This window comes from Papio anubis, chromosome 9 (genome assembly GCF_008728515.1).
Source record: "Papio anubis isolate 15944 chromosome 9, Panubis1.0, whole genome shotgun sequence".
NCBI classification, from domain to species: domain Eukaryota; kingdom Metazoa; phylum Chordata; class Mammalia; order Primates; family Cercopithecidae; genus Papio; species Papio anubis.
In genome coordinates this window covers 43,727,471-43,753,008 of record NC_044984.1, presented here as the reverse complement: position 1 = coordinate 43,753,008, position 25,538 = coordinate 43,727,471, and the positions used below count along the sequence as shown (strand labels likewise).

The window sequence follows — 25,538 nt, the reverse complement described above, 5'->3', positions numbered from 1 at the left end:
AACGTAACCATCCTCAGCTATTTGATGTGCATCCTTCTAGTTCCTTTTCTAAATGTATGTGCTGATACATGTTTGTGGAGGGGTTAAAATATAAATGGGCTCATATCGCATCTGTTATTCTGCTACTTGCTTTTTTTTACTTAGGGTATATATACATTTGTCTTAGATATTTTCTATATTAGTATAATTAGATCTTTTAATGCCTTCTCAGTATTTCATAGTATAATTTCTTCAAAATAAAACATACTGTCTAGAATCTATTATTCGGAGGGTATCGTGTAGCTAGTACTTAGCTCCAGACATGATTGCAAGCTTGACCTTGCCATCAGTTAGCTGGCTCTGGGAGAGAGAGGAAGGGAGGAATGGGGCATACACAAATAACTGCAACAAAAGGAAAAATATAATAATATCCACAAGTGTATGCCTGGAGCTCCTAGCTAAGAGAATCAGGACTTCACAGAGGAAATGATATTCGAGCTTAGCCTGGAGGGAGCTTGATAGGTAAAATAAGTGTATGTGTGCAGGCACAGAGATGGAAACAGAAAGATGTAGGTTTGTCTGATGCCAGACCACAGTCCTTGAGCAGGAAGGGAGTTTGGCTTAATTCACAAACATTTACTGAGCATTTATGTGTCAGACATTAATTATACTAGCAATGAAGATTTAGAAATGAGAAACATGAAGTTCCTGTCTCTAAAAGGGATTCAGTTTAATGGAATAAAAGCCAAGTTTGGAAAAGCAGATTAGGGCCGGATGACAAGCTTTCAGTTGTCATGTCAAGGAGTTGGAATTTTATTCACGTGGGCAATGTGAAGCCATGGTAGGCTTTTTAGTGGGCAGATGATGGGACTGAAACTGTAGATAGCAGCAGTGTACACAATGGTCCAAAGTAGGGAGAGGCTAGGGATGAGGGGCTTATTTTTTGAGACGAGGTCTCTGTCACCTAGGCTGGAGTGCAGTGGTGTGATCATGGGTTACTGCAGCCTTGATCTCCTGGGCACAAGTGATCCTCCCACCTTAGCCTCCTGAGTAGCTAAGACCACAGGAGCACACCACCATACCTAGCTAATTGTTAAATTATTTGTAGAGATAGGGTCTTGCCATGTTGCCCAGGCTGGTCTTGAGCTCCTGGCCTCAAGCAATCCTCAAGTGATCCTCCTGCCTCAGCCTCCCAAAAATGTTGGGATTACAGGTATGAGCCACCACGCCAAGACTTTTCTTAAACAAGAGAGAAGTTTAAAGGCCAGATGTGGTGGCTCACACATGTAATCCCAGCACTTTGGGAGGCCTAGGCAGGCGAATCACGAGGTCAGGAGATCAAGGCCATTCTGGCTAACACGGTGAAACCCCATCTTCACTAAAAAGAAAAATACAAAAAATTAGCCGGGAGTGGTGGCGGGTGCCTGTAGTCCCAGCTACTTGGGAGGCTGAGGCAGGAGAATGGCGTGAACCCAGGGGGCGGAGCTTGCAGTGAGCCGATATCGCGCCACTGCACTCCAGCCTGGGCGACAGAGCAAGACTCTGTCTCAAAAAAAAAAAAAAAAAAAAAAGAAGTGTCTTTCTGCCTCAGTTAAAAGGTGTCTGGGGCTGTGCATGGTGGCTCACACCTGTGATCCCAGCACTTTGGGAGGCCGAGGCAGGTGGATCACCTGAGGTCAGGAGTTCGACACTGGCCTGGCCGACATGGTGAAACCACATCTTTACTAAAAATACAAAATTAGCCTGGTGTGGTGGCACACACCTGTAGTCCCAGCTATCCGGAGGCTGAAACAGGAGAATTGCTTGAACCTGGAGGCAGAGGCTGCAGTGAGCCACAATCGCAGCACTACACTCCCGCCTGGGCAAGACAGAGTGAGACTTCATCCAAATAAATAAAAATAAATAAAAATTAGCCAGATATGCTCGCTTGAACCCAGGAGGTGGAGGTTGCAGTGAGCCAAGATCATACCACTGCACTCCACCCTGGGCAACAGAGTGAGACTCTGTCAAAAGAAAAAAAAAAATGGTGAGCTGGGCGTGGTGACTGACACCTGTAATCCCAGCACTTTAGGAAGCCGAAGCGGACAGAGATCACTTGAGTCCAGGTGTTCAAGGCCAGCCTGGGCAATATGGCGAAACTGCATCTCTACAAAAAATGTAAAAATTAGCTGAGTGTGGTGGCATGCCCCTGTGGTCCCAGCTACTTGGGAGGCTGAGGCAGGAGGATCACTTGAGCCTATGAGGCGGAGGTTGCAGTGAGCCAAGATTGCACCACTATACTCCAGCCTGACTGACAGAGACCCCCATCTCAAAACAAAAACAAAAACAAAAAAGTATCTAGCGGCTGGTCTGAAGATAGGCGTCTCAATTGTTCACAGCCATTTACAGATCGAACTCCTCTTTCCCCCTTCTCACTACTGCACTTGACTAGACTTTTTTCCCCCCCACAAAGAATGGGGCTTCAGATACAACTGAAAAATAAAAGTGTCTGGTGGTAGGCAATCCAGAACTGGCATGGTGGCTCTGCAGTTAACAAGGACTTATGCTTCTTTTTGCTTCACCATCCTAGCATGCAGCTTCCATCCTAATGGTCATCTCATGGTCTAATATGGCTTCTAGAACTTAATTCATCTCATCTGCATTTCAGATAGCAGACAGAAGGAATGAAAGATGATTGGGGGAGGGAGAGGAGCACAGAAGGATGCTTCCTAGTTAACTCTTTAAAGGGCCTTCTTGGAAGTCCAAGACAATACTTCCAACACTTCGTTTATGTTCTCTTGGCCAGAACTTAGTCAGTTAGCCATATCCAGCTTTAAGGGAGACTTAGAGATGTAGTTTTGTGGTTTTTTTGTTTAACTTAAAAAATATTTTGATACGTAATTTGCAAACAGTGAAATGCACAGATCGTAAGTATACAGTTTGATAAGTTCTGACAAATGCATACACCCATGTAACCCACATCCCTCTGAAAATATAGAGCATTTCATCACCCCTAGAAATTCCCTCCTGCTGAGGGGCCTTTTTTTTTTTTTTAAACAATACAAATGAGAGACAATGAAGGCTTCTTATCCTGAGGTGGGAGGGTTGTAGCTATGGGAATAGAAGGGAGGAGCTGGAGAGACTGTGGAAGGAGAATCCAGAGTAGACCCGTTGGATGTGGGAGATGAAAGAAGAATGAATGCTGGTAGCAGAGCCACTAACAGAAACAGCAGATAGGAAGGAAGTCCGGGTTGTTACAGATGGATTGGAAGAATGAGTGCAGTTAAGACTGTTGGCCGGGCGCATTGGCTCACGCCTGTAATCTCAGCACTTTGGGAGGCTGAGGCGGCCACATCATGAGGTCAGGAGTTTGAGAGCAGTCTGGCCAACATGGCAAAACCCCATGTACTAAAAATACAAAAATTAGCCAGGCGTGGTGGTGGGTGCCTATAATCCCAGCTACTTGGGAGGCTGAGAAAGGAGAATCGCTTGAACCCGGGAGGTGGAGGTTGCAGTGAGCCAAGATCATGCCATTGCACTCCAGCCTGGGCGACAGGAGTGAAACTCTGTCTCAAAACAACAACAACAACAACAACAAACTGTTTTAAAAAGTGGGCTGGGCATGGTGGCTCACACCTGCAATCCCAGCACTTTGGAAGGCCGAGGCGGGTAGATCACCTGAGGTTGGGAATTTGAGACCAGCCTGACCGACGTGGAGAAACCCTGTCTTTACTAAAAATACAAAATTAGCCAGGCGTGGTGGCGCATGCCTGTAATCCCAGCTGCTCGGGAGGCTGAGGCAGGAGAATTGCTTGAACCCTGGAGTTAGAGGTTGTGGTGAGCCGAGATCGCACCATTGCACTCCAGCCTGGGCAGCAAGAGCAAAACTTCTCCTCCTAAAAAAAAAAAGTGAAGTCTGGCCAGGCGTGGTGGCTCACGCCTGTAATCCTAGCCCTTTGAGAGACCGAGGCAGGCGGATCACCAAGATCAGGAGTTTGAGACCAGCCTGGCCAACATGGTGAAACCCTTATCTACTAAAAATACAAAAATTAGCCAGGCATGGTGGCGGGCGCCTGTGATCCCAGCTACTTGGGAGGCTGAGGCAGGAGAATCGCTTGAACGTGGGAGGCGGTGGTTGCAGTGAGTGGAAATCGCTCCACTGCACTCCAGCCTGGGCCACAGAGCGAGACTCCGTCTCAAAAAAAAAAAAAAATGTGAAGTCGGCTGGGCACAGTGGCTCACACCTGTAATCTCAGCACTTTGGGAGGCCGAGGTGGGCGGATCACGAGGTCAGGAGATCGAGACCATCCTGGCTAACATGGTGAAACCCCCTCTCTATAAAAATACCAGATTAGCCGGGCGTGGTGGTGGGCGCCTATAGTCCCAGCTACTCGGGAGACTGAGGCAGGAGAATGGCATGAACCCAGGAGGCGGAGCTTGCAGTGAGCCGAGATCGTGCCACTGCACTCCAGCCTCGGGGAGAGAGTGAGACTCCGTCTCAAAAAAAAAAAAAAAAGTGACGTCTTTACACAAACATAAAGGGGTTATGTGTGCTGTCCTTTGAGAAGTTTGTTGATGAAAGGAGAAAGGAAGTAGTAGCACCAGAGGAAAAGGTCAGGGGTTTACCCTGTTCTTACAGGAAAACAGCGCCTTGCTCTTTTCAGCTAGCTTTTCAAAGGATAGGGATAGGACAGCTCCCTGCCCTCTTTCGGATATTTGGATCTGTAACCTCCAGAAATTCAGGCTGAAGTAGTTGGAGGTCGGAGAGGAATGAGACAACTGCCTGGGTGGGGTGGACCAGCCAGACACTGCCAGGATAGCCACAAGGAGACATAACTTAGAGGAAAGAGCAGACAGCAACCACGTTGGACTCAGGCAGTCCTGGGTTTGAATCCTGTCTGTATCACCACCTAGCCTGATGACCTTGGGCACATCCTGAGCACCCTGTGCCTTATCTGTAAAATGGAAACAATTATGCTGACCTTTTAGGTTGGTTTTGAGGATTAGAGACTAGCTCCTGACACACAGTAGGTAATCGTAAATGGGTGCTATTATTTGGCCCAACCCACATTATAGGACAGAACGTCTAATGAACGGGTCAGAACCTGCGCCCTCCGGATCTTGGAGGGTACAGAGGGCGCCCCTCGGCCTCCTCCCTTTCGGAGGTGGGGACAAGGTGGAGGAAGGGCTGCAGGAGGAGGAGCTCTAGCATCGCGACCCGCCCCGTCCCGTCCAGTCTGGCCTGGGCGCTGCGGGAACGCTGTCCTAGCCGCCGCCACCCGAACAACCTGTCCTGGTGCCCCGGCTCCCTGCCCCACGCCCAGTCATGGCCCTGCGCCCCTCACTCCTCCCGCTCCATCTGCTGCTGCTGCTGCTGCTGCTCAGTGCGGCGGTGTGCCAGGCTGAGGCTGGGTTCGAAACTGAAAGTCCCGTCCGGACCCTCCAAGTGGAGACCCTGGTGAGGAGATAGTCCCAAACCTCAGCACCCGTGGGCCGAGCCTTGTGGGGTAACACAGGGATCTCAACGAATCTGGGAGCCGGGAAGGAAGTGCGGGAACTGAGTTGGGGGTGGTGCTGGGTCTAAGAGCGAGAACGGGATCTTTGGAAGAGCATCCGTGACCCCTGTAGTCCGATCGTAGGTGGAGCCCCTCGAACCATGTGCCGAGCCAGCTGCTTTTGGAGACACGCTCCACATACACTACACGGTGAGGGGTCTTGGGGGCCGGGGCGGGGCCTGGGAGGGGGTGGCGCCCTGCTGAAACACGTCAGCTTTGGCTTGGACACGTGGCAAGCGGTTCGGGAGAAGAAACTCGGGGCTCTGGGGTTGTCGAGCACATGGCGAGGGGAGAGGCGTTGCTCTTCCGTGCCTCTTTTTCCTCCTTGCTTTTCTGCCAGTTCCTACCTGGCACGGAGAAGTGCAGGGTGGAGAGATCTCCGAGAAGCGCCAGCCCTCTGGGGCTTCCTGTTCCTTACAGCGGTAAGGGGAAGGCTAGGCTGCCGCCGTAAGGGGGCTGCCGCCGCCCAGCGGTCCAGGTGTGTGTTGCGCGCCTGCTGGGAGGGAGAGGGTGCTAGGTGTATGCTCTTGATGCTCTCTCCCCCCAGGGAAGCTTGGTAGATGGACGTATTATTGACACCTCCCTGACCAGAGACCCTTTGGTTATAGAACTTGGCCAAAAGCAGGTGATTCCAGGTATGTGACCTGTGCCTCCCATTCTACCTCTTCACAACCTAAGCCCTTTCTTAGCCTCTTCAGCTCCAAAGCTGCCCTGGAAATTCCCCCCTGAAATGAGTAAGACCCTAGGGCTCTACCAGTTACCTTCTGAGGTTCAAACCTCACTTCTAATACTCCACTTGTCCCAAATGGAAGCCAGAGATTTAAGAAGTGGGGGCAAGGCCTATTGAGGATGGAGGAGGAAGACTTTGGTGTTCATGTCATGGGATTTGGGGAAGGTGGATAGCTTCCAGTTCATTTGTGTCTTCTTCCTCAAGGTCTGGAGCAGAGTCTTCTAGACATGTGTGTGGGGTGAGTATCTGGGCAGGGGTGGGCCTGGGTACCCTCTTTGCATGGGAAGAGGTTTTCTCTGCCATCCTCGCTCCTTAAGAAGCAGGAGAATGTGGAATAAAGGACCCTGCTTCCCACTGGACAGGTCCAGGTCAGTGGGAACCCTGAGGGCATCCAAAGCCTCTGTGCTTCTTGCGCTGTTGCTTTTGTTGGGGAGTTGAGGCACATGGGGAGATGGACACCTTTGCTGGCCAGCCTGTTTGGTGTTCAGGTGGAAAAGTTCGTGTTTTGGGTGTGAAGATCCAGAGGGTTTTGCTGGAGGAGCTTCAGCTGGACTGAGGCTGCTGGCCTACCTCTCCTGCCTCTGGCTGTGACTGACATTCCTTCCCTCAGAGAGAAGCGAAGGGCAATCATTCCTTCTCACTTGGCCTATGGAAAACGAGGATTTCCACCATCTGTCCCAGGTAATCTGACTAGGCCTGTCTCTCAGGCCATCGAAATACCCAGTCCCTAAGAGCTGTAAGGAGCTATATACTTTGTCTAATGCTTGAGAAGGTCCAGACCAAGTTTGTTTAGACAGACAGGAGTGGCTGGCGCCTCCATCTCCAGGGCCACTTTTTTCTTCCTCATATCACCAACAGGGACTAAAGACAAATAACCTGATGAGGCCACCTGGTGTGACCTCTAGCAGCCAGTAACTTGTTAGGGAAGAGAACTGCCTGTGCCACCACCTTTCCCAGAACACTGGGCTTCTTTCCTGCCCTTTTCTACAACTCTACGCTGTGTCAGCTGTACAGCTGCCCCCCCCCCCACCCCGCTTCCTTTCAGCCTCCATCAGGGAAGAGATAGTAAAAATAATCACAGTCAAGTAATTCAAAACAAAACAAAAAGCAACTGTTAAAGCCAAGTCTACCCCATAACTTTAAAGGCCATCATAGGTCACTGCCAATGTCTATTTTTGAAGGGTTGAGATGGACAGATTTCCCAAAATGCGTATCTTTTGCTTTCAGTTCTAACAAATGTTCTATTAGCTAAAATGTGTTGTACTCCACAGTGTTGGGCTCGTAATTCTTCTTCTTCTTTTTTTTTTTTTTTTTTCTTTGAGACGGAGTTTCATTCTTGTTGCCCAGGCTGGAGTGCAGTGGCGCAATCTTCACTCGCCACAACCTCTGCCTCCTAGGTTCAAGCGATTCTCCTGCCTCAGCCTCCCGAGTAGCTGGGATTATAGGCGTGTGCCACCACGCCCAGCTAATTTTGTATTTTTGGTAGAGATGGGGCTTCTCCATGTTGGTCAGACTGGTCTCAAACTCTCAACCTCAGGTGATCCGCCTGCCTTGGCTTCCCAAAGTGCTGGGATTACAGGTATGAGCCACCGTGCGTGGCTGGGCTCATAATTTTTATTCTAGTTCCAGCTTAGAGGAAGGCCTGGAAGGAGGGTAGGGCAACCAAGGAGAAACTCTTTTACCTAAAGCCCTATACCTCCCCATTCCCAGTGCTGCTTATTTGCGCCTCTTCCGCCCACTCATTTCTGTTCCACCTGCCCCTTTACTTCTTAAGCAGCATCCTCATCCTTCTTCCTCTTCAGTTCTTATGCTGAAACTCCTGTTATCTCATAATCACGTTGAATGTGCTCATTGGTTGGTTGATTTTTTTAAAGTCTAGTTTAAATCCATTTAATTTCAGACCTGCAAAGACTCTATCCATGTGGTTATTTGGAAATACGATAAGTTAGTAGTTAGTATAGAGGGTTCTCCCACTTACAAATAGAGAAGAGTCTTACATTTCATATTCACAGGAAGTTTTCCTGCATTCAAAGACTTGTCACTGGACCCAAGCCACATGTGTAGTTGGGGTCAACATGACTATCACTGAACTCTGCTCATAATCCTCCTCTACTCTTGTCTAAAGGAATTCAACCCCACATTTAAATCTTGTCAGCTTCATAGTTGTTGGCTTTGCTGTGGCCTACCCTCCCTATTTTCTTTTTTTTTTTTTTTTTTGAGATGGAGTCTCGCTCTGTCGCCCAGGCTGGGGTGCAGTGGCCGGATCTCAGCTCACTGCAAGCTCTGCCTCCCGGGTTCCCACCATTCTCCTGCCTCAGCCTCCCGAGTAGCTGGGACTACAGGCGCCCGCCACCTCGCCCGGCTAGTTTTTTGTAATTTTTAGTAGAGACGGGGTTTCACCATGTTAGCCAGGATGGTCTCGATCTCCTGACCTCGTGATCCGCCCGTCTCGGCCTCCCAAAGTGCTGGGATTACAGGCTTGAGCCACCGCGCCCGGCCTTACCCTCCCTATTTTCATTCAGATTCTGAGCCCTGGATAAAATGCACTGAGAGTCTAACCCTCTCCACCCCTCTGCCTCTCTAGCGGATGCAGTGGTGCAGTATGACGTGGAGCTGATTGCACTAATCCGAGCCAACTACTGGCTAAAGCTGGTGAAGGGCATTTTGCCTCTGGTAGGGATGGCCATTGTGCCAGCCCTCCTGGGCCTCATTGGGTATCACCTATACAGAAAGGCCAACAGACCCAAAGTCTCCAAAAAGAAGCTCAAGGAAGAGAAACGAAACAAGAGCAAAAAGAAATAATAAATAATAAATTCTAAAAAACTTCTTTGCATTCTTCATCTGATACTTTCTGAGACTGCCTTTGAAAGTGGGAATGAGGTAAAGGGCTGAGGAAAAAAGCATTCTTAGTTGCATCTTGCCTGGCATGGGGGTGGTTGTAGGCCCTGGATCACCTCTTCCCCTGGCCTCTTCTTGCTGTCCTAACTGACTTTAAGGATCTGGTCTTGAGTCTTCCCATAGGATCTCTAAGTCCTTAAGGTATGGGTTTTGGCTCTCATGGCGCCCTGATTCTGAGGAGGGATGCTTAATTGAGCAGTGAGCCTCCTGGTAGTTGCCTAGCTGTTCTCTCTATTCCCTGGGACCACAGTGTTCCTAGTGTCCTCAAAGAGGACTGCTCTGTCCAATATGGAAAAGATACAAGGAGCTCATAAACTCCATGGAAATTTTTAATAGCAACATCCGTACATCTCTCAAAAAAAAAAAAAAAACTCTAGGAGTTGAAAGATTTTTTTCCTTAGATCACAGGTTGTGGAAGATCACGTGGGCTGCTTCAATTATATTTTAAGTGGTTGGATGTTGTTTATCACCTGGATGGGCTATAGGGATGGACAAGGGCTGGGGTAAATTGCTTTGATAGTTGACTATAAAGAGTGGGTTGAGCTGGCTCAGCACTTCGTCACTCACTGAGATGCCATCCAAGTACTGCTTCAGCATCTCCCGCAGCTTTCCATTGATATCTAGCAGCTGGGCTCGTCTGTGTTGGAGGCTCAGTTGCTCCAGTTTCACTTTGTTGTACCTTTTCCAGAAATTCTCCATTCCTGTGTAGTCCACCATCACCTGGGAGTGGAGTTGTAGGGAGGTGTGCAGCGAGACCCACTAGCAAATGCTGCCCAATGCCCCACCATCCCCCAGCCTTTACCTTGGCGAGCTCCTCAGTAAGCTCTTCTAGATTATTCTCCTCAATCCCCTCCTGCTCCTTAGGAGTCAATACTGATGAATAAAAAGGCAGCACCTTTTCTTCCTCAGTTTCAAATTTCCTACATATTTCAGCAAGTTTAAGGATCTTTTCACCCTATTTGAAGCAGGAAGAGAGTTTATATTAGGAAAGGGAGTGGAGAGGGAAGCTAGTGGAGTTGGTTCCCCTGTTTGAACCCAGGGAAGCTACTCATCCAAGTGGGAAACAATAGCAATAAATACATATAGCAAATAGAGGTTACCATGTAACACACACTATTCCAAGTATTTTCTATTCTTATTGTAAAATTAATTCATAGCCTGGGAAACATAGGAAGATCCCATCTCTACAAAAAAATTTGCAAAAGCCAGGTGTGGTGGCACATGCCTACAGTCTCAGCGACTGGGGAGGCTGAGGTGGAAGAATCACTTGAGCCCAGGAGGTAGAGGCTGGAGTGTGACGAGATGGTGCCACCACACTCTGGCCTGGGCAACTGAGTGAGACCCTGTCTCAAAAAAAAAAAAAAAAAAAAAATCATTCATTCATTATTAATTCATTTCTGTAAAAAAAAAAAAAAAAAACTTTTTTTTTTTTTTTTTTTTTTTTTTGACAGAGTTTCACTATTGTTGCCCAGGCTGGAGTGCAGTGGTGCAGTCTTGGCACACTGCAACCTCTGCCTCCAGGGTTCAAGCGATTCTCCTGCCTCAGCTTCCCGAGTAGCTGGGATTACAGGCATGCACCACCATGCCCAGCAAATTTTGTATTTTTAGTAGAGATGGAATTTCTCCATGTTGGTCAGGCTGGTCTCGAACTCCCAACCTCAGGTGATCCGCCTGCCTTGGCCTCCCAAAGTGTTGGGATTACAGGTGTGAGCCACCGTGCCCAGCCAAAAACTCATTCATTATTAATTCATTTCTTTTGTCTTTTCTGTCCTTTTTTTTTTTTTTTTTTTTTGAGACAGGGTCTTACTCTGTCACCCAGGCTGGGATACAGTGGTGCAGTCATAGCTCACTGCAGCCTCGATGTCCCAGGCTCAAGTGATCCTCCCATCTCAGCTTCCCAAGTATCTGGGCTCACAGGCGTGTGCCACTATGCCCAGCTTTTTTTTTTTTTTTTTGGTAGAGATGGGCTCTCCCTATGTTGCCCAGGGTGGTCTCAAACTCTTGGGCTCAAGCTATCCTCCCACCTTGGCCTCCCAAAGTGCTGGGATTACAGGCATGAGCCACCACGTCTGGCCAATTCATTTCAATTTAAAATGTAGACCAGACGCGGTGGCTTACACCTGTAATCCCAGCACTTGGGAAGCCAAGGTGGGTGGATCGCTGAGGTCAGGAGTTGGAGAATATCCTGGCCAACATGGTGAAATCCTGTCTCCACTGAAAATACAAAAATTAGCCGGGTGTGGTGGTGCGCACCTGTATCCCACCTACTCAGGAGGCTGAGGCAGGAGAATTGCTTGAACCGGGGAGGTGAAGGTTGCAGCGAGCCAAGATCATGCTACTTCACTCCAGCCAGGGCAACAGAGTAAGACTTCATCTCAAAAATAATAATAATAATTAATTAATTAAAATGTAAGAGGGGGCTCGATGCAGTGGCTCATGCCTGTAATCCCAGCGTTTTAGAAAGCCAGGGTGGGCCATGCGCAGTGGCTCAAGCCTGTAATCCCAGCACTTTGGGAGGCTGAGACGGGCAGATCACGAGGTCAAGAGATCGAGACCATCCTGGCTAACACGGTGAAACCCCGTCTCTACCAAAAAATACAAAACACTAGCTGGGCGAGGTGGCGGGCGCCTGTACTCCCAGCTACTCGGGAGGCTGAGGCAGGAGAATGGCATAAACCCGGGAGGCAGAGCTTGCAGTGAGCTGAGATCCGGCCACTGCACTCCAGCCTGGTCGACAGAGTGAGACTCCATCTCAAAAAAAAAAAAAAAAAAAAAAGAAAGCCAGGGTGGGAAGATTGTCTGAGGCCAGGAGTTTGAGCCAGCCTGGGCAACATGGCGAAACCCCCTCTCTACAAAAAATACGAAAGTTAGCCATGCATTGGGGAGGCTGAGGCAGGAGGAACGCTTGAGCCCAGGAGGCAGAGGTTGCAGTGAGCCAAGATGGCGCCACTGCACTCCAGCCTGGGAGACAGAGTGAGACCCTGTCTTCACCAGAAAGAAAGAAAAAAAAAAAAGTAGGAAGGGGCTCAGCAGGGTGGCTCACACCTCTAATCTCAGCACTTTGGGAGGCCAAGGCAAGAGGACTGCTTGAGGCCAGGAGTTCATAACCATCCTGGGCAACACAGTGAGACCCCATCTGTAGAAATACATAAATAAATAAATTAATTTAATGTAAGAGGGGAGGAAACATGGAATAAAAAAGGTATTCCAAGTGTCCACTCAGCCAGGAAGCAGGAAGAAGCCTTCGCTATCCTTTCCAAATCCCTTTAACCTTGCAGGGAGCCAGGTTCCTTGACTTTGTTCTGACTGTCCTCTCCCTTATGTTACCTTATCAACAATCTTTCTCAGGGCCTTGAGGGTGGCATTACTTTCCAAGGTGAGTTTGACTAAGTTCTTCTGGGATGCTGCCCGGGCCTGAGTCCTTTGGGCCTTAAGTTTTCGCAGTTGTACAAGGACCAATTCCTTATCGTTACGGATATACCGGTTCTCATCTTCACTCTCACGGCTGTGTATCATGATCTTGCCTTTTGAAATAGTTATGGCATCCTAGAGGAACAGATTAGGGGAAACACTTGGCCAAATGAGGGTCTTCAGTGAGACAGGTAAAAGGGCTGCCTGGGGACTGAAATCAGAGCATATCATCTTTTCCCAACCAATCAGTGATGAGGCCCAGGGGAAACGAGGGGAAGCAGAAGAGGGGATAATAGAGCAGTTAGAGCAGTGAGTATTTCACTGTGAGTAACTCACAGGTTAGTGAGTATACACTAACCTGTAGTTTCTGTATTTTTTTCATCTGTACTTCAATCTCTTTGGAGCTCTTCTCATCCTTCACCTGCAGGGTCTCAAAGGCAGCCTTTCGATCCTCTGTGGCATCAGTGTAATTCTTGAGTACATCCTGGAACTTTCTCCACAGATCTTCTACTATGTTCTCCAGGTGCAGCCTTAGAAAGTGCTTCTCTTCTAAATTCTAGCAAGTGACCCCAAAATAGCAAATGTTTGGAATTACCTCATTAGTGCCCTTTCACTTCCACCAGCAACCTCACCCTCTTGAACTGTTTGTAGCATAGTTTAGTACAGAGGTCTTCAATGAAAATGCCTACACAAGACCAGGCAGATGATATAAATAAGTTTTGTGGGCCGGGTGGGGCCTGTGGTGAACTGGAGAGGAAATGCTGCATTTGGGAGGAGGAGGGGCAGCCACTGAGCTCCACATGAGCCTTGCCATTTGGAAATGTGGCCCAGTGTTGCCAGATCTTTAAATTTTTCAAGGGAAGCTGAAAATTTGGATGTTTTTATGAAATCTCCAATTTTCAAGTGTAAGATGCTTATTCAAAAAATTTTATAAAACACTATGGGATAAATAAAAACAAAGAACTCCATACCCAAACCTAGGTCTGTGGGCTGGCTAAGTTTGCAACCTCGAGGACAACGGAAAGCACTTTGGATCAAGGGGCAGGAGACCTAGATTCTCCTGGTTCTACCACAGACCAGCAGCATGACTTTGGCAGGTCATTTTACCTATTGGGCCTTACTTTCTTCATCTGAAAATCACAGGGGTGAAGCCAGATGATCTCCTTGGTGCTTTTTAGCTCTAAAATGCATTCCCTTGACATTTTAGAATGGTCCTCCCTCCCAACCAATTTTCACAAAATTACAAAAAGCAGTAGGGATACCTACAGTGGCAATAGATATTTTATTCACTGTGTTGGCTAAAGGGGTCTATTCTACCTCTAGTAGCCTTGAGCATTTTAATTTTTTAATTTTTTAATTTTTTTGAGAGAGGGTCTCGCTCTGTCACCCAGGCTGGAGGGCAGTGTTGCTATCACAGTTCACTACAGCCTCCGGCTTCTGGGCTCAAGCGATCATCCTACCTCAGCCTCCTAAGTAGCTTGGACCATAGGCACACACTACCACGCCTGGCTCTTTTTTTTTTTTTTTTTTTTTTGGTTGGGGGGTAGAGATGGCAGTCTCTCTGTGTTGCCCAGGCTGGTCTTGAACTCCTAGTCTCAAGTGATCCTCCTGCCTTGGCCTACCAAGGTGCTGGGATTACAGGTGTAAGCCACTGTTCCCGGCCTCCTTGAGCATTTTTCTATCACCTCCTTCCACTTCTTGTCTATCTACTCTCCCTCCGTACCATGTTTTTGAGATCATTCCACATGCTCTGGAACTCCAGCTTGCTTTCATACTCAGAATCTATATAGTTCTGCTCCATGGCCATGAAGATATCTTGTAGATAGTGAATCTCTTTCTCATGTTGGTCAATAATTGTCTTCCTGTAGGAGACAAGACACTGTCCCTGCTCTGAGGGATACAGGATATTGACCAATAATGACAATTCAAAGCAGTATGTAATAAATCTATGTGAATGGTACAAACTCTCAGGTACTGATGGAGAACAGAGAGAGGGAAGGCTGTATTCTTTTTAGGACTAGAAAGAATGAATACAGTTATTTTATTTTGATTTCTGAATGGGTAATACATTCATGTACTTTCAAAAAAGTACAAAAGGTTACAGTGAGAAGTCTCTCTCCCATCGCTGTTCCCTGCCAAATGGGTAAGATTTTGATAGTTGAAAATGGGTAGTTGGTAAAAGGAATTTGAGGAGTTAAACTTAAAAAGAAGAAAAAAAAAGAGTTATTTAAAAAAAGTAAAACAATAACTTAGCCAGGTGAGGTGGCACGCACCTGTAGTCCCAGCTACTGGGGACACTGAGGCAGGAAAATTGCTTGAACCCAGGAGGCAGAGGTTGCAGTGAGCTGAGATCGCACCACTGCACTCCAGCCTGGACGGCAGAGCACGACTCCGTCTTGAAAAAACAAAACACAATAAAAATAAATAAATAAAGAAAAAAATAGTGAAAGAAAAAAGAAGAAAGTGGGTGGTGAAGGCACACAGATAGGGGGCCTGACGTAAGTAAAGGGAAGCTAGAGCTGCAAACTTAAGCCAGAGTTTGTTTAAAAGGAACCAAGATATTCTCTGCTGGGGGTCCTGTGATAATCAATGTGGGATGCTCCAAGATACTAGCCACTTGCTTACAGGCAACTCCTTGACACAGACTCTGGACACTCCCCTGGATTCAATTCCCCATCTTCTCTTAGGCCCCCATACCTTTCTGTCTCAAACTCCTTGGTTAGGGCTTCCAGCTCCATGTTGTAACTTTCCTCCAGGAGACTGAGCCGGTGCCTCTGCAGGGCCAAAAGCTGGTCAACATTGTGCAAGTGGCTGCGCAGGGCACGGGCGTACTGCTCCTCAGCTTCGGACAGATCTTTAGCTAAAGACTAGGCCAAAAAGAGAGAGTTACCATTCCAGCTGAATGGCATCTGTGTGAGAAAATAAAAATATATTCAGCTTGCAGTTTTTTATTTGTTCCTACTGCCAATTTGGCTTTAAGAATGCTAGTTGTCCTCCTCACTCATGTAAAGCAAGAGTGATGGCAAGGGCTGAGCAAGGTGGCTCGCATCTGTAATCCCAGCATTTTGGGCAGCCAAGGTGGGAGGATTACATGAGCCTGGGAGCTCAAGACTAGCCTGGGCAACACAGTGAGACCCCCCAATCTCTACAAAAAAAAAAAACAAAACACATAAAAATTACCCAGGCTGTAGTCCCAGCTACTCACAAGACTTGGGCAGGAGGATTGCTTAAGCCCAAGAGTTCAAAGTTGCAGTGAGCTGAGATCATGCCACTGCACTCCAGCCTGGGTGACAGAACAAGACCCTGTCTCAAAAAAAAAAAAAAAGAAAGGCCGGGCACAGTGGCTCACACCTGTAATCCCAGCACTTTGGGAGGCCAAAATCCCAGCACTTTGGGAGGCAGGCAGATCACAAAGTCTGGAGTTCAAGACCAGCCTGACCAACATGGCGAAGCCCCGTCTCTAGTAAAAATACAAAAATGCCGGGCGCGGTGGCACAAGCCTGTAATCCCAGCACTTTGGGAGGCCAAGGTGGGTGGATCATGAGGTCAACAGTTCGAGACCAGCCTGGCTAACACGGTGAAACCCCATCTCTACTAAAAATACAAAAAAAAAAAAAAATCCGACCATGGTGGCAGACGCCTGTAATCCCAGCTACTTGGGAGGCTGAGGCAAGGAGAATTGCTTAAACCTAGGAGGCAGAGGTTGCAGTGAGCTGAGATTGCGCCACTGCACTCCAGCCTGGGTGACAGTGTGAGACTCTGTCTCAAAATAAATAAATAAATAATAAAAATACAAATATTAGTTGGGTGTGGTGGCGCGTGACTGTAATCCCAGCTACTTGGGAGGCTGAGGCGGGAAAATTCCTTGAACCCAGGAGGCCGAGGTTGCAGTGAGCTGAGATCATGCCACTGCACTCCAGCCTGGGCAAGAGAGCGAGACTCCGTCTCAAAGAAGAAGAAGAAGAAAAAAAAGTGATAGCAAGGAGCCCCATGAAGCCAGCCAGTGTCCTGTGGATGACTAACATTTACAGTGATGTAGCCACCCCTGAAAGGGATCAGGGATTCTTGGAGAAATGAGTGCTTTGAGGTCTGATGCAGAAAATGAGTTGACCCTGGGGTATCTTTTTTTTTTTTTGAGATGGAGTCTCGCTCTGTCACCAGTCTGGAATGTGGTGGTGTGATCTTGGCTCATTGTAACCTCAGCCTCCTGGGTTCAAATGATTCCTGCCTCAGCTTCCTGAGTAGCTGGGACTACAGGCACCTGCCACCACGCCCAGCTAATTTTTTACATTTTTAGTAGAGACAGGGTTTCACCATGTTGGCCAGGATGGTCTTGATCTTATGATCCGCCTGACTCGGCCTCCCAAAGTGCTGGGATTACAGGCATGAGCCACCGCTCCAGGCAGAACCTGGAGTATCTTATCATAAAAGATAGCAAAGAAGCTATCAAAGACCAAAAGGGTCATGTCAGAAGGACCCAGGAACCAACATGAAGTGCCTCACTGAGGCAGATTTTCCAAAGAAAATCACAGCAATATCTCCCATCCTACGATTCTCTGCTATGTGACCTTGCCACTCCCCTATCAAAAGGTGGTGTCTCTTCTTCCAGCTCCTTGAATTTGGGCAGACCGTATGACTACATGGGTCAATAGAATACGGTGGAAGTGACACTATGCCAGTCCCAGGCATAACCCTTGGCTGGCCTGGCAGTTTCTGCTTCCTGCCCCTTAGAATGCTTGTTCTTAGGATGATCCCTCCAGGAGCCTAACAGTCATTCTGTGAGAAGCCAAGTGCAATGAATTTTTATTTATTTATTTATTTTTATTTTTTATTTTTTATTTATTTATTTTTTTGAGATGGAGTCTTACTCTGTCACCCAGGCTGGAGTGCAGTGGCACCATCTCGGCTCATTGCAACCTCCGCCCCCCAAGTTCAAGTGATTCTCCTGCCTTAGCCTCCCGGAGTAGCTGGAATTACACACTACACCCAGCTAACTTTTTGTATTTTTTAGTAGAGATGGGGTTTCACCATGTTAGTCAGGCTGGTCTTGAACTCCTGACCTCGTGATCCACCCGCCTCGGCCTCCTAAAGTGCTGGGATTACAGGTGTGAACCAGCGCGCCCAGCCAGAAGGTTTTTTTTGTTTTGTTTTTTAATCAGTTATCACTGGAGGATACCAGACAACCAATTTTTTTAAAAACTGTTAAATAAAGGCAAGAGAAATAATCAAGCATTTATCTTGCTTTTCCTGTATAAACTATAGCTTTGAGTAATTGAATAGAAAATGAGGGGAAGTATCTCTTTTCAGAAATACTCAAGCTAATGAACAAAAAATGGGCCGGGCGCGGTGGCTCAAGCCTGTAATCCCAGCACTTTGGGAGGCCGAGACGGGCGGATCACGAGGTCAGGAGATCGAGACCATCCTGGCTAACACGGTGAAACCCCATCTCTACTAAAAAATTACAAAAAACTAGCCGGGCGCAGGTGAAGTGCTCGCAGTCCCAGCTACCGAGGCTGAGGCAGGCATGGAACCCGGGAGGCGGAGCTTGCAGTGAGCCGAGATCCAGCCACTGCACTCCAGCCTGGGTGACAGAGCAAGACTCCGTCTCAAAAAAAAAAAAAAAAAAATGAAATGAACGATACTATTAGAAAATCAGGCCAGACACAGTGGCTCACACCTGTAATCCCAGATCTTTGGGAGGCTGAGGCAGGAAGATCATTTGAAGCAAGGGTTTGAGGCCAAGAGTTTGAGAATAACCTGGGCAACAGAGTGAGGGCCCTATCTCTATTTCTTTCTCTCTCTCTCTCTTTTTTTTTTTTTTTCCTTACTGGATCACTACATCTAGACCCCATCTCTATTTCTTTTTGTTTTGAGTCAGGGTCTCGTTCTGTCATCCAGACTGGGTCAGGTGTCATGATCACAGCTTATTGCAGCCTCAATCTCCCAGGCTCAATTGATCCTCCACCTCAGCCCCCTGAGTAGCTGGGACTACAGGCACACACTACCATGCCCAGCTAATTTTTAAGTTTTTTGTAAACAGGGTTTCACCATGTTGCCCAGGCTGGTCTCGAACTCCAGGGCTCAAAGGATCTGCCTGCCTCAGCCTCCCAAAGTGTTGGGATTACAAGCATGAACCACTGTGCCTGGCCCCATCCCCATTTCTAAAATACAATTTAAACATTTTAAAAATAAGCATCTTTGCATCTCCCAATGATTTAATGGATCAACAGCTGCTAACATCACAAAAAGAGAGCTAGACAATATGTGTCTCTTGATACAACATCGCTAAGCATCTAAATCCAATTACCCAAATAAAAATACAGAGGAAAAAGTAATGTGGTAAACTGCAATACAGAATACTATGCAGTTGTAAAATAAGAAGCTCTTTACAGGAAAATATGGAACAATCTCATATATATGAGCACAATCTTGGCTCACTGCAACCTCTGCCTCCCAGGCTCATGTGATCCTTCTACCTCAGCCTCCCCAGTAGCTGGGACTATAGGCACATGCCACCACATCCAGCTAATTTTTATATTCTTAGTAGAGACAGGGTTTTACCATGTTGCCCAGGCCGATCTCGAACTCCTAGGCTCAAGCAATCCACCTGCATTGGCCTCCTAAAGTGCTGGGATTTCAGGCATGAGCCACCGTGCCCAGCCTCCAAGATACATTATTAAGTGAAAAAACCAAGGGGCAGAATAGTATATAATATGATCATTTATGTAAAGAAAAAAGAAAAAAGATTTCCTTATGAAACTAGAATTATTGGAAGGAACACTGGGTACCTGGAAGGCACTGGTGGGGAGGAACTTTTCTCTATATAACCTTTTTTTCTTTTGGATTTTGAATAATGTGAATGTACTACCTTCAAAAAAGTAAAACAAGATTAAACAGAAAAGCATTTAGGGAATTGCCCACATGATCCAGGCACCTTGAGTCCACTCACTGTAAACTACCATGACATCTACACAGAGATAGCTTTTACCTTATATGTTTACAATGATAAAAGGATCCTATGAAATAGGTTCTGATGATGGAAGACTATTCACTCACTCAGCAAATGTTTACCTAACCCCTGCTATGTACCAGCACTGTGCAGGATGTTGAGGATTCAGAGATAAAAAGATATGCCCACTGCTCCCAAAGGAGCTTACAGTCTAGTAGGAAGAGTTACATAAATAGAAAATCACAACATAACATGGAAATTGCTGTAAGGTTGATGATTTATTGAGTGACAATGAATATAAAGGATTGAGTGCCTACATATGACTAAGCACTGGGAAAGCCTTCACCAAAGAGATGTCGTTTGTATCAACTCTTGAAGGAGGAATGAAAGTTTACCAGGATGGTCGGGCTCACTCCTGTAATCCCAGCACTTTGGGAGGCTGAGGCAGGTGGATCACCTGAGGTCACGAGTTCCAGACCAACCTGACCAACATGGTGAAGCCCCATCTCTACTAAAAATACAAAAATCAGCCAGCATGGTGGCGCACACCTGTAGTCCCAGCCACTCAGGAGGCTGAGGCAGGAGGATCACTTGAACCTGGGAGGTGGAGATTGCAGTGAGCAGAGATTGCACCACTGCACTCCACCCTGGGCAACAGAATGAGACTCCATCTCAGAAAAAAAAAAAAAAAAAAAAAGGGCAGAGTGCAGTGTGGTGTATAATCCCAGCATTTTGGGAGGCTGAAGTGGGCAGATCACTTGAGGTCAGGAGTTCAAGACCAGCTGGCCAACACGATGAAACCCTGTATCTACTAAAAATACAAAAATTAGCCAGGCGTGGTGGCGTGCACCTGTAATCCCAGCTACTTGGGAGGCTGAGGCAGGAGAATCGCTTGAACCCGGTAGGTGAAGGTCACAGTGAGCCAAGATCGCTCCACTGCACTCCAGCCTGGGAGACAGAATGAGACTCCGTCTCAAAAAAAATAAATAAATAAAAATAAAAATAATAAGAAAGTTTGTCTGGATGACTGGAGAAGAAATGGAGATGAGAATTCCAGACACAGGGAATAGCATATGCAAAGGCACAGGTAAGAAACAAGGCTGGCTGTATGAAAAGTACAGGTGAGCAGAGGCTGGGTGTGGTGGCTCACGCCTGTAATACTCAGCCTGGGCAACAAGAGCGAAACTCCATCTCAAAAAAAAAAAAGTACAGGTAGGAACCAGATCATGAAAGGCTTTGATGTTCTTACTATGGAGTTTGGATTTTTTCCTGTAGATGGGGGAACCACTAAGATTTAAGCAGTGGAGTGACAGGATTAGATTTCTGCTTTAGAAAGATAACCCTAGTACTCATGCCTATAATCCCAGCACTTTGGGAGGCCGAGGTAGTTGGATCACCTGAGGCCAGGAGTTAGAGACCAGCCTGGCCAACATGGCGAAAACCCGTCTCTACTAAAAATGCAGAAATTAGCTGGACACGGTGGCATGCACCTGTAATCCCAGCTACTCAGGAGGCTGAGGCAGGAGAATCACTTGAACCTAGGGGGCAGAGGTTGCAGTGAGCCAAGATTGTGCCACTGCACTCCTGCCTGGGTGACTCTGTCTAAAAATAAAATAAAATTAATAATAATAATAATAATTGTAGTAGTTCTGCAGAGAATCTAGAGGCAGTTGAATGTGAAGGGTGGAAAACAGGAAACAAATAGTTTAGGTTAGAGATGATGCCCAGGTCTCAACTACAGGAGGACAGTGGAAAAGGACAGCAGGGTATAGCTTTGAAAACTACTTTAAAGTAGACAACTTATACAACACTTAGTAACAGAGGTCAGGGTCAGATGCAAAATCTAGGATGGATTGGGCCCAGTGGCTCATGCCTGTAATACTAGCACTTTGAGAGGCCAAAGTGGGAGGACTGCTTGAGGCCAGGAGTTCAAGACCAGCATGGGCAACGTAACGAGACTACATCTCTACAAAAAATGTAAAAATTTGTTAGATGAGGTGGTGTGCACCTGTGGTCCCAGCTACTCCAGAGGGTGAGGTGGGAGGATCAGCCTGGGCAACACAGTGAGACCTTGTCTCTACTAAAAATTAAAAAATAATTCTAAAATTTAGCCAATCATAAGCTGGGCGCGGTGCCTCACTCCTGTAATCCCAGCACTTTGGGAGGCCGAGGCGGGCAGATCACAAGGTCAAGAGTTCAAGACCAGCCTGACCAATATAGTGAAACCCCGTCTCTACTAAAAATACAAAAGTTAGCTGGGCGTAGTGGCGTGCGCCTGTAATCTCAGCTACTTGGGAGGCTGGGGCAGGAAAATCACTTGAACCCGGGAGGCGGAGGTTGCAGTGGGCCAAGATGGCACCACTGCATTCCAGCCTGGGCGACAGGGTGAGACTCCATCTCAAAAAAAAAAAAAAAAAATTTAGCCAATCCTAGTGAGAGCCTGTAGTCCCAACTGCTTAGATGGGAGGATCACTTGAGCCCAGAAGCTTGAGTGTAGTGAGCTATGATTGTGCTATTGCACTTCAGCCTGGACAACAGTGAGACTGTCTCAAAAAATAAAATAAAATAAAATAAAATAAAGTCAGGGTAATATGTAAGATTGTCTAGCCCTAGAAAACTGGTTAAAGGGTGAGATGGCCAGACTCAGAAATCTGGGGAATGCTGAAGTTCAGAGGATGGAGAGAGGAAGATAAACTCACTGGAGTGAATGGTTTATGTCCCAGAGGTAGAAAAAATGACAGAATGGTGTCTTGCAAGCCAAAGGAGAGTTTCAAGACCCAGGGCATGACCAAGAATGTCAGTGCCATAGAGAGGTTAGGTTAGATAAAGACTAAATGATGAAAAGTAGTCACAATTCTGAACCGGTGGCCTTTACTTGAGCAGTTTCCTAGAGAAGGGTAGAAATCAGATGTTGTGGGATGCAGGATAAAAGGGAAGTGAAGAAGTAGAGATAGTGAAGATCACTAACATTTCCACATTTAATATGTGTAGTCTTACTCAGGAATGACCCTGAAGGTGGTTAATATTAACAGTGTGTGATTTACCTAAGCAAGAACTGTTATCATAAGCTGAGAGGCTGCTGTGTAGGAAGAAGTTAATTGTGTCGGGGTGAACCTGGTCAACTACTCAGCTTCCCTTAACACATTCATGCCTGAGGTTGCAAATATTTTTTGTGAAAAATCAGACCTTGGTGATGACCTTGAGCAGTACAAGATACATAACTCCCCAAAACTTAGCATTCCAATAATGGAACACTAGGCAATGAACACTGCTGTTCTTATCAAGTGTTTGATAACTTCCAATAAGTGTCTGAAAAAGCCTCTTAAAAATCCATAAGTTATGGGCCGGGCGCAGTGGCTAACGTCTGTAATCCCAGCACTTTGGGAAGCTGAGGTGGGTGGATCACCTAAGGTCAGGAGTTCCAGACCAGCCTGGCCAACATGGTGAAACCCTGTCTCTACTAAAAATATAAAAATTAGCTGGGCTTGGTGGCGGGCGCCTGTAATCCCAGCTATTCAGGAGGTTGAGTCAGGAGAATCACTTGAACCCAGGAGGCAGAGGTTGCAGTGAGCTGAGACCGGGCCTTTGCACTGCAGCCTGGGCAACAAGAGTGAAACTCCATCTCGAAAAAAGAAAAAAATCCGTAAGGTATAACTGGTGGGGTGTGAACTTCTAATGAATAATGGTTATTGCAAATTTGAGGACTCTTAATATATATCTCTGGAAGCTGCCCAAGGTCTGCTGAGCTTTTTCCCCAGGGGTTAGGCTATGAAAGAGAAATGTGTGTTTTCTAGAGGGGGAATACCATGTTGGCAATATATATTTTGCTGTTACTGTGGGCTTTGTTTTGTTTACAATTGAAAAGACTCTGGCTGGGCGCAGTGGCTCACACCTGTAATCCCAGCACTTTGGGAGGCCAAGGCAGGTGGATCACGAGGTCAGGATATCAAGACCATCCTGGCCAACACGGTGAAACCCCATCTCTACTAAAAATACAAAAATTAGCCAAGCATGGTGGCACACGCCTATAGTTGCAGCTACTCGGGAGGCTGAGGCAGGAGAATCACTTGAACCCAGGAGGTGGAGGCTGCACTGAGCCGAGATCACAGCACTGCACTCCAGCCTGGCGACAGAGCAAGACTCCGTCTCAATAAATAAATAAATAAATAAATAAATAAAAAGACTAAGGAGAAGGCAGTAAATGGAGGTAGACTATTAAAAGTAAGAAAAAAGAAGGGGTACAGAAAATCCCTTAGAAGAAAAGATAGGATGGAATCAAGAACTCAAGAACCTCCCAAGAGCATAAGGATGGCTGATTGAATTGCTTAGAAATCCAGAACTGCTCTTACCCATGGAGATCTTCTTAACCTTATCCAGGGCCACCGAAGTTGAATCAAGAGGCCAAACAATTTGGTTGAATGGAGCACTGCAGTGGGAATCAATAAACACAGGCTGGAGTCCTGGCTCTCTCACTGACTAGGTATGTGACCTTGGGCAAGTCAGTTCCCCTCTGGAACTGAGCCTTCTGACATTGAAATGAAGGTGTGGGACTCATTTCAAGTCACTGGGTGATGTCTACTGTGCCTTACAACTCTACTACTGGATAGTGCTGGTTTGGGGCAGCAGATTACAAGGAGAGTGGCTCCTCTAAGGGAGAGAGGGGTGAAAGATAGCCCCATATTCTATTTTTTATTTCTGTGAAAACCGTTGTTACCAATAGCCTGGCTTTCTCACAGCCTGTGTCTTGTGAGGGCTTAAAGATGGATTAATTCACTAGGATCATTCTATTAAGAGGTCAGGAAGCCATACTCAAGGTTTCCTTGGAAAGAGTGCCTACCTTGATGACATTGTCCTTACAGTCCACCACTCGTTCAAATGTTTGGCTGAGGATCTCAATGTCCTTATGAAGCTCTCTGGTCTTGACTTCCCTAAGGACAGTTCTCCACTGTGTGTTAATCTTATTAAGGTTCAAAGCACTGTTGTGTTCCTCCTTGGTCAGCTTGTCCTGTGTGAAGGAATAAATATACCTCCAGGAAGTCAGGGCCTTTCAGTACAACAAACAAGATCACTCTTAATTTATCAGCTGACACCTTACCCCTTTTCGATGGGAACGGCCTGATGGCATTTAGGGAGGGCAAGGGTGAATTTCCTTCAGGGTGGGAGCATCAGAGTAGGATGTTGTTTGTAATGACCCATCTCCAGGGAGAATATCAGCATTCCAGACAGCTGGGATAGCGGACAGGACCTAAGGTCCCAGTTCTGTGATTCAATAGAGACCGCCAAGCTGTATACCACGCACCCCCTCCATGCTTCGCGGAGAACACCCCCGCCTCCCAAACAATGTTGCCTGAAATCTAAGTATATCTGGGTCTCAGGATTTCCGGAGGAGGGGAGGTCAGGATGCAAATGAGGTTTCCTCAGTGACAGGCCAGCGCAGCGGGTGGATGGGGTTGAGCAGGACATAATGCAAAAGGCCATCACCTTCAAGAACTGGCTGAGGAGCCTCTCTTTCTTTTTGGCCATCTCCTCCTCTGCCAGCAACTTCTGTTGAAACAAAAGCAGCTGCTCCTCATCGGACAGGGGGGCCTTGGCCTTTTTTTCTTTCTTAGGCATGGCGGGGCAGGGGATTGGATCCGGGAAAGAAGCTTCGGCCTGTCTCGACCCGCGTTACAGAGCGTAGAAGAAAAATGTCCCTAGAAAGGGGCCTTCCAGAACTGCCCCTGGTTGTGGGCGGTTGTGGGACCTGAGATCTCAGCTCTCGCACTAGAGAGACCCCGGACTATCAGTGAGGCTGAGCTCTCCCACGGTAAGACGCGTCTAGTCTCCTAGCAACGAGGATCTCGCTAATATAGAGAGGCAACGGCTAGAAGAGTCCATGTCTTGGAGCGCCCCCTACCCAGTGGAGGACCGCGGTCGATTTTTGAGAGGGTCCTTTTTACCTCTCAAAAACCTGTCTCCTCAGTGCATTTTTTTTTTTTTTTTTTTTTTGAGACCGAGTCTCGCTCTGTCGCCTAGGCTGGGCATGACCTCGGCTCAC

The 25,538-nt window shown here is 47.1% G+C and overlaps 2 protein-coding genes across 5 annotated transcripts; one reads left to right on the top strand and one right to left on the bottom strand.

The window, feature by feature from the left end:
- Positions 1 to 4,440: 4,440 nt before the first annotated feature.
- FKBP11 (FKBP prolyl isomerase 11) lies at positions 4,441 to 9,070 on the top strand. Of its 4 annotated transcripts, none has more exons than XM_021922277.2 (6): positions 4,444 to 5,416; positions 5,598 to 5,663; positions 6,061 to 6,148; positions 6,448 to 6,481; positions 6,854 to 6,924; positions 8,828 to 9,069. In XM_021922277.2, exons 1-6 carry the CDS (start codon positions 5,285 to 5,287, stop codon positions 9,043 to 9,045), a joined length of 609 nt encoding a protein of 202 aa, XP_021777969.2. In that variant the 5' UTR covers positions 4,444 to 5,284; the 3' UTR covers positions 9,046 to 9,069. The 4 variants fall into 4 exon arrangements, with proteins under 4 accessions (XP_021777970.2, XP_021777969.2, XP_021777971.1 ...); XM_021922279.2 differs by having other exon boundaries at positions 5,203 to 5,416; positions 5,587 to 5,663; positions 8,828 to 9,070; XM_021922278.2 differs by lacking the exon at positions 5,598 to 5,663 and having other exon boundaries at positions 4,441 to 5,416; positions 8,828 to 9,070.
- A 382-nt stretch (positions 9,071 to 9,452) lies between these two features.
- On the bottom strand, positions 9,453 to 25,343 carry CCDC65 (coiled-coil domain containing 65). The gene is made up of 8 exons (XM_009180653.4): positions 24,983 to 25,343; positions 24,339 to 24,506; positions 15,250 to 15,419; positions 14,276 to 14,414; positions 12,911 to 13,108; positions 12,469 to 12,687; positions 9,944 to 10,096; positions 9,453 to 9,861 (listed from the first exon to the last, which is right to left on the bottom strand). The coding sequence occupies exons 1-8, from the start codon at positions 25,112 to 25,114 to the stop codon at positions 9,586 to 9,588; spliced, it is 1,455 nt and encodes a 484-aa protein (XP_009178917.1). The 5' UTR covers positions 25,115 to 25,343; the 3' UTR covers positions 9,453 to 9,585.
- Positions 25,344 to 25,538: the final 195 nt, after the last annotated feature.